This window comes from Lepisma saccharinum, chromosome 21 (genome assembly GCF_977018435.1).
Source record: "Lepisma saccharinum chromosome 21, izLepSacc3.1, whole genome shotgun sequence".
NCBI lineage: Eukaryota > Metazoa > Arthropoda > Insecta > Zygentoma > Lepismatidae > Lepisma > Lepisma saccharinum.
This window is the reverse complement of record NC_139249.1, coordinates 10,229,262-10,237,564: the sequence shown is the minus strand read 5'-3', so window position 1 is coordinate 10,237,564 and position 8,303 is coordinate 10,229,262. Positions and strand designations below refer to the sequence as shown.

Below are 8,303 nucleotides of genomic sequence, written 5' to 3'. Positions count from 1 at the left end.
CGGTTGTTCCGCAACACTCCACCCTTACCGGGCCGCTTCTGGCAGCAAAAACCCAAATAAACAACTAAATAGGTTCGTTAGTCCTGGGTTCCCATCCCGTTCCTCACACCAGAGCGCTCGGAACCAAAGAATCAATCACAGGCAAGAACTTACTGAATTAATGTTGCACGGTGATGGCTGAAAACTCGCAGAAATGGGCTTTATACATTTATTTACAATTCAACAAAACAAAGCTCGGATTCTTCCAATAATTCTCTAATTTACATTATTTGCATTCCTCTAACTTGAACCCCACGGCAGAACTGCCAAGTGGAAGCTAAGCATCGGCAGAACTGCAAGTGGAAGCTAAGCATCGGCAGAACTGCCAAGTGGAAGCTAAGCATCGGCAGAACTGCCAAGTGGAAGCTAAGCATCGGCAGAACTGCCAAGTGGAAGCTAAGCATCGGCAGAAGTGCCAAGTGGAAGCTAAGCATCGGCAGAACTGCCCCGGGATGCTTTTTCTCATGGGAGGCCACTCAGTGAACGGGAAATAGGGCGCCAACTGAACTTACCCAAGTCAACCGTCCACTGCATCATCAAACACCACCAAAATACGGGTACTACAGAGCCAGGTAAGGGCCCCGGTCGAAAACGCCTGCTGAGCGTGCGTGACCTACGGATATTTAGGCGCTATATCCAGACCAACAATCATGTTTCTGTGGCCGAATTACGACTGTGGACTCGAGAACGCTTTCACATTGAAGTGTCAACCAGAACCATTCGCCGTTACCTACAACGATGCGGTTACCGAGTGTACAAGGCGAAACGCAAACCCTTCCTTTCCATGTTGAACAAAGGCAATCGACTACGGTGGGCACGAATGTACCGGGGATGGACATTTCGGCAGTGGAACAGGGTTTTGTGGACGGACGAATCCATTTTCAATGTTGTGTACGGGAAAATACGGAAAACAGTCATTTGTCGGAAGGAGGAACAGAATGAAGCAAAATGTTATGCACGTCGGGTACAGAAACCTGCGTCAGTGATGGTATGAGGATGCATGACGACATCTGGGGTTGGCCCACTACACGTCCGTGAGGGCATCGTGAATGCACAGGCCTATACACGCATACTGGAGCGGCATCTTCCCACAGTACGAAGGCACCTGTTCCGTGCGAACTCTGCCATGGCCACCATCGAGTCCCGACCTCTCGCCCATTGAGAATGTGTGGCGTGTTCTTAAGCGACGTGTGCAACAGAGGGGACCCACGACAGTGGCTGCTCTTATCGCCTGCCTGCAGGAGGAATGGCACTGCATCGATGTGGAATACCTTGAACGACTCGCCCGCAGCATGCCCCGACGCATTGCCACAGTTATTCGCCGACGGGGCGGCGTCACACCATGGTAAACAGGATCCCCTCTAACAGTGGTCGAACTTCAATGTCACGTGTAGATGGACGAAAATGTTTTATTTTGTGTGGACACCATACATTGCTGCGTTGCAGCGGAAATTTATGTTTTCCTTTGTTCCAATTAGCCTGCTGAATAAAATATGTTCAGCATATGCATGTGTTCTCCTTCTTTCACAACGCACTCCTATATTTGTGACTGGTCAAACTTCATTGTCACTAAGGTTGTAATATAGGTTGCTCCGAATGTGTGTAGTAATATTTTAGTATTTTGGCACACTTTCAACACTTTTTAAACAAATATAATCTCTTCAATGAAGTCATGAAGACTTCGGGAAGATTGATAATTTTTTATTGTTATTGTTATTTTGTTATTTACCGCTTTCCTGCCACTTTTGGTTAGTCGCGACGATGAGATGATATGATAAAATTGATGAAGGGAGACTAAGAAGAACACATCAATACCCAGGCTGGGATTCGAACCCGCGATATGTACACTCAGAGAACTAAATGCATCATATCGATTGATGCACCAGAATGCATCGACTGATGCATTTGGGTGCATTTTTGTAAGTCGTGAAAGAAACGACAAAGTGCATCATTTGATTCACGTGAGGATTTATTTCAGTCGAGATGCACTTCAATGCAAATGCGAATCTCATTTTTTGAAGAAGCCATAAAACACACTTTAGTGCACCAATCTATGCATTCTGGTGCATCAATCGATATGATGCATCTTGTTCTCTGAGTGTGTATAAAAGTGTACTTAAATCAAGAATTCAATATGAATTCAATTTCAATGCAATAAAACAATTTTATTCTGGTGAACAGTATTTTGTTTTATAGTATATTTAAACAAACGTCTGATTGCTAGAAAACATTTTTTTGTTTCTTGTTATTCCAAACAACATTTTTCCATGAATATTATTTTTATTGTCCTCAGTTTTTGTTTTATTTAAGGAGCTTATTCCTCCGTATTGTATGACGGGCACAAATAGCCTATATGCTGACGTGATCACAATTTAAAAATCGGTCAATTAGTCAGATTCACGGTGAGCACTGTCATTTGTTTTTGATTGTTTTTCATTCTCTATTTTGCAATGTCTTTTACGTTCTCTGTCTCGAAGCCCTGTATCGTCTTGGCACCACCTACGTAGATTACCCGAAGGATGATCTGGCTGATTTCGTATTTTAAGTCCACTTTATGTACAGATAGGCTAACCGGGACTGGACCTACACTCAGAGCACTAAATGCATCATATCGATTGATGCACCAGAATGCATTGATTGATGCACTAAAGTGTGTTTTATGGCTTCTTCAAAGAATCAGATTCACATTTGATGCATTTTTGTATGTCGTGAAAGAAACACCAAAGTGCAACATTTGATTAAAGTGAGGATTCCTTTCAGTCGAGATGCACTTCAATGCATCGGTTTATGCGTTTTGATGCACCAGAATGCATCTTTTTTCGATGATGCACTTAAACGTTTCGTCTGAGCTACAGAGTTTACGGGACGAGACGAGACAGGCTTTTAAAAATTCGAGACGAGACGAGATTGACCATGTGTCATAAGACAAACGAATATTTTCGAGACGAGACAGCATTTCCACGAGGCTCCACGAGACGAGACAGGCCAAAGTCTCGTCTCGTGGGCAACACTAGCTCAGACCAAACGTTTAAGTGCATCATCGAAAAAGATGATACACTTTGGTGCATCAATCGATATGATGCATTTAGTTTTCTGTGTGTATAGTTTAAAGTGAGATCCGAACCACTATGTGCCTCCAACGGGCATCGAACCCGGGACCCCTTCATTACAAGGCGGCGACGCTACCACTGCGCGATCTGGGAGGTCCAATGAAGGTAGGGGGACTAGTTTAGCACTTCATTTTTATTTTTCAACTAAAATATTGAAAATAAATTATATCGATACCTAAGGTGTTCTTAATGTTTCTGTATTAATTTTCTTCATAGAAATCATAAAGGTAACTTAATTAGGAGGCAAAATGTATGTGGTGGGGTCTCAGCCCCCTCTGGATGTGTGTTCCGACAAAACACGCATGCAAATGACAGTGAATAATTGTTATTTTTTTAATAATGATCTTATTTTATAATATTATATAACTGCACTTACCTAAACAGCAGAGGAAGCGATGACTGGATAAAAAATGATTTCTTGAATTTTAGTGATAAAAAATGTGTGGGCCTCTAAGCCCCCTCCCCCCTTTCAGGTCAGTACATTTATTGTATAGGGCAGGATAAGCTAGGGAAGTGGGACTTAATGTCCCAGCCAGTAATCGAACCCTTGTGATCGAGGGGTCCCGGGTTCGATACCCGGTGGAGGCCCATAGTGATTCGGATCCCACTTTAAACTATACACACTGAAAAGTAAATGCATCATATCGATTGATGCACTAAAGTGCATCATCGAAAAAAGATGCATTCTGGTGCATCAAGGTGCATCAAAACGCATCAACTGATGCATTGAAGTGCATCGGAATCCTCACTTGAATCAAATGATGCACTTTGGTATTTCTTTCACGACATACAAAAATGCACCCAAATGCATCAAATGATTCATTCTGGTGCATCAATCGATATGATGCATTTAGTGCTCTGAGTGTAGGTCCAGTCCCGGTTAGCCTATCTGTACGTAAAGTATACTTAAAACAGAACTAAGACAATTATTACAAAGGCAATATTTACGACAGAAACACTATACCAAACGTATTATCTGTGGTGTGACTTCACCTAAGTCTTTGGCACGCTACCAACGGCGGCCACCAAAAAAGTGACACTTCCCCCCTTTTGTTCTTTGCTTTTCCGTGATGCTTTTCGGCCTCGTTTTGGAGAAAGGAATTAACAGCAAGAAACAAGAGGGAGAAATCGCACGTAACCCTTTCCGTACTAAATCCCCTCTTTATCGTATCGACGTGTTTGCGGTCCTTCTCTTCCTTTTAGGCAGAACGGAAACAAACCGGAAGAAAAAGCAATGTCGAGATCGTTACAAGAAACCCTCTTTCTCCCCCCCCCCCCCCTCGGAGCTGTGCTTTGGCCCGCGCCTGTCGTTCCAGGCTCCAGACTCTATTCTGGACCCTTGTTTTCGACGGCAGTCTGTTCTTCAGTGAGTTTTTAACGCCTGTGTATTGAGAGCATCCCGGCGTATCTGCAAATTGCCTTGTTTAACAGCATCCAATACGAGCAATAGTCTCCACCAAACGTTTCAGGGCCGGCCCCTCATGGCCGATGTCACCTAGCAACCAACCGGGAGCGAGCTTCGATCCGCTCCGGAGCCCCGTCCGCCAATGGGAAGCCGCGGTGCGCAACAGGCTTCGCCCCCAGTCCAATCAAAATCTCATCAATCTGGGTATACACATTCAAGGAGCTAATGGTGCTCCCCCTCCTCTCCTTCTAGAAGGTAAAGTCGCTCGGAGGTTTTCCGAGAAGGGTGGGGGGAAAGGGGAGACGGGGGGTATTTGAAGGAGGAAAATGGCCGGAAGGGGGTTTACACTTCGTTAATCTTCGGCCGAGGATCGTTGGTCGTCGAGGTTGTTGGCCAGTGGCACGTTGGTGTCGTCCCGCGGTAGCTTGGAAGACTTTTGGACAAAGTGCGGTGGTTTCTTTCATCAGAACGGTGGTACCGTTGTGCTGTGGCTCGTTGGGGATATCTTAAGATGGCAAGCAGTTGACGCTACGGTTGGAGAACCTTGCTGGAGCCTCCAGCGAACTGGAGAAGGTAGTTCCCGTGTGTCTTTCTTGTTTTTGGCGCCGACGTCCACCAAAACGGCATCTCCCAGGGACCCGCCGCCTTCCAATTCTACCGACGACTCTCAGACTTCCCTCAGCGGTGCGTCATCCCCGACGACGATCGCGGGCGGCATGCTGGAGTTCAATCCACCCCCCGCGGGAGGCGTGGGCCCCCCCAACGCCCCCTCGCCGGCAGGCAACATGCTCTCGTTCCTCAACCTGAACATGGACACTGCCTCCAGGAACAGTGCGTTCGTCCTGGGGAACCCTCCCCTCGCCGCCCTGCACTCCATGACCGAGATGAAGTCGGCTATGTTCCAGCACTACCCCGGTGCGCAAGGACTGAAAGGTTCGCCCCTGAGCGCTCTGCAGTCACAGACTCTCGCAGCGACCACATCGTCTTCGGCGACGCCTCACGGGATTGACCACATCCTTAGTCGGCCCGCGCCGACAACCCTTGGACTGCCACGGTTTAACGTTACGTCGGCGGCAGGGATGTATTTCAACCCCGCCACCCTAGGGAAGCAACCGACGCTCGCGGACCTGACGTCGAGGTCTGCTCTCTACTGGCCTGGCCTACAGGGACTCGTCAGCAACCCGATGGCGTGGAGAGATCGACTAAGCAATGGTGAGTAGAAAAATCTTGTTATCTTTACTCTTGTACACTCTTTGAACACCGTGTACTGCAAATCCAATTTCTCAACACCCTTAGAAATGACCCAAAACCTGTAAAAAACACCATTCTAGCACTCGCAGAACCATACAACATTTAGAAACTGCACTTCTTCAGGTGTCCTTGAACACTAACCAGGTCTATCACATCTAATAACAAAACCAATTTTTAAAAGAGCTGAAGCAGTGACTTAAAAGTGTAGATCCAGTTCCGATTAGCTTATCTGTGCATAAAGTGAACTTAAGACATCAATTAATCAATGACATAGAAATAGAAATAGGTTCCTCAATAATTCATATTCACATATAGTTGACAACCACTAAAATGTTTACAAAAACAACTATTGTCATAAGGAAATGAACGTCAGGAAAAACAGGAACATCTAAATTATTCCAACAATTAGCAACTATCCTTGAAAACTATGATTAAGTTTATTACATCTAATAAGAAAATAAATTTTAAAAAGAGGTGAAACAATGTCGTAAAAGTAGGTTCTATAACAAACATATTCATAGTTTATTTCTTAAAAAGAAAACACTAAATCGTGTACTAAAAACACCGTGAATTGGAAATCCAATTGGAAAATGACCCAATAATCTGTAAAAACACCGTTCCAGCAAGCGCAGAACACTATAAGTTCACTAATTCCAACCTTTAGAAGTTGTACTTTTTTTTTAGATGTGCTTGAAGACTAACCAGGTCTATCACATCTAACAACAAAATCAATTTTTAAAATAGCTGAAACAATTTCGTAAAAATAGGTTCTATAACAACACATATTCATATATCTAGCTTATTTCTATTTATAACCCACTAAAACGTGTATAAAAACAGCTCTTGTCCTAAGAAAATTAACGGCAGGGCAATCGGAAACGTGTAAATTTTGATTTTGATTTTGAATTTAAAATTTTGGGTGCGTCAGCACTTAGGCTATTTTGCTCCCGTCACATTATACGGGGGCCAGCCCCTTATCATTACAAATAACAACTCTAGCGTTGCATAACTAAAAATGTTAAAATGTTCTGACTTCTGTTAAAAGCTGAGGCCGTAAACGGGGACTCAGCACACACAAGGACAACAAACAGGACAACACACACAAAATTATACTGGCCATAGTGCCAGTCGCCAGAGCCTCGTTAGTCTTTAGTCCAGGGTGCACTACGTGGAAGTGAGGTTGACTCTTGGGCGCCTACGTGGAAGGTCACCCCTTACACCCCTGGAAACGTGTAAATTTTTCCAACAATCATCTGTACCTTTTTTTAGGTATCCTTCAAGACTAATATCTAATAATAAAATAAATTTTAAAAAGTTAAAAAGGTAAGAAAATGACGTAGAAATAGAACACATATTCATATAGCTTATGTAGTTAAAAGTCACTGAAACGTGTATAAAAATAGCTGTTGTCCTAGCGATAATATTTATAGGAGTTGTACATTTTTAGGGGTACTTGAATTCTAATTAGGTATAGCACATCAATTTTCAAAAGCGATGTGGTGAAACTATATGACGTAAAATTTGAAATATAACAATACATATTCTTATATCGAGTTTACATGTAATTGGAAGCTACTAAAACATGTACAAAAGCAGCCTTTCTGTTAAGAAAATTAATGCCACGGTAAACAGAAAAATATAAATTTTACAGGATGACATGAAGATTGTTAGTTTAAGATGACAAGAAAGTAGAGTTGTGTTCATTTTCATAGACAATTCAATTTACAATTACCTGATCCCAATCAAGCCTTCTACGATCTACACTTATAAAACAAAGCTCACAAAAGTACTTACTGGTTATAAGACTTTGGAGGGCACATACAAAATGAAATTAATAATTTACCGACTATTACATTCGAAATGTTAATTGCACAATTAGTGTATAAAATATATATGAGCAGGCTTGTTTTCTTATTAAATAGTCATAAAAAATCTATTAAGCGTAACCCATTATAATCCCTCGCGTATTTATTAATAAATACGTGGATATTTAGAAACTGTGTGATTTTTCAGAACGTTTTCAAAACGCGTTATCCACGCTGTAAGTTAATAATTTCCCTCTACCGAGAACATTTTTTAAAGTTAGGACTTCCAACAACAGAAATATCATAAATATGATTGAGTGGAAATATGTATTTAAAATGAACCGATATGATTTTTCCCGAAGCACAAGAAACTGTTATTGCGTTTTTGTTATTAAACTGAGAAAGTCTATTATTACACGAGAAGATAAAGTTAAGTGTATTATGTATAATAAAATATTATTTTTGTAATGAAGTCGTGAAATTCCAATTAACATTCTTAGCCTGTTTACTTGTAATAAAGAATGACAAAAATAGTGACAATAATAGTGCATTTCAGATATATTTTACTTACATTTTAGTAACCGAACTGCATGTATTCAATAGCTTAAACATTACAGAAGTAGGAATAAACACTGTTGTATAGCGTGTTCTTGGATTTTAAATGTGATAAAAAGTAATAAATTCCTCAAGCTC

At 42.1% G+C, this 8,303-nt stretch overlaps 1 protein-coding gene across 1 annotated transcript in view; it reads left to right on the top strand.

The window, feature by feature from the left end:
• The first annotated feature begins 5,339 nt into the window (after positions 1 to 5,339).
• Positions 5,340 to 8,303, top strand: part of LOC146004452 (homeobox protein Nkx-6.2-like) — a 91,622-nt gene continuing 88,658 nt past the window's right edge. Inside the window, exon 1 of the mRNA XM_083143306.1 lies at positions 5,340 to 5,766. Coding sequence (XP_082999432.1) covers positions 5,340 to 5,766 — 427 coding nt within the window. The remainder of the gene's footprint in view (positions 5,767 to 8,303) is intronic.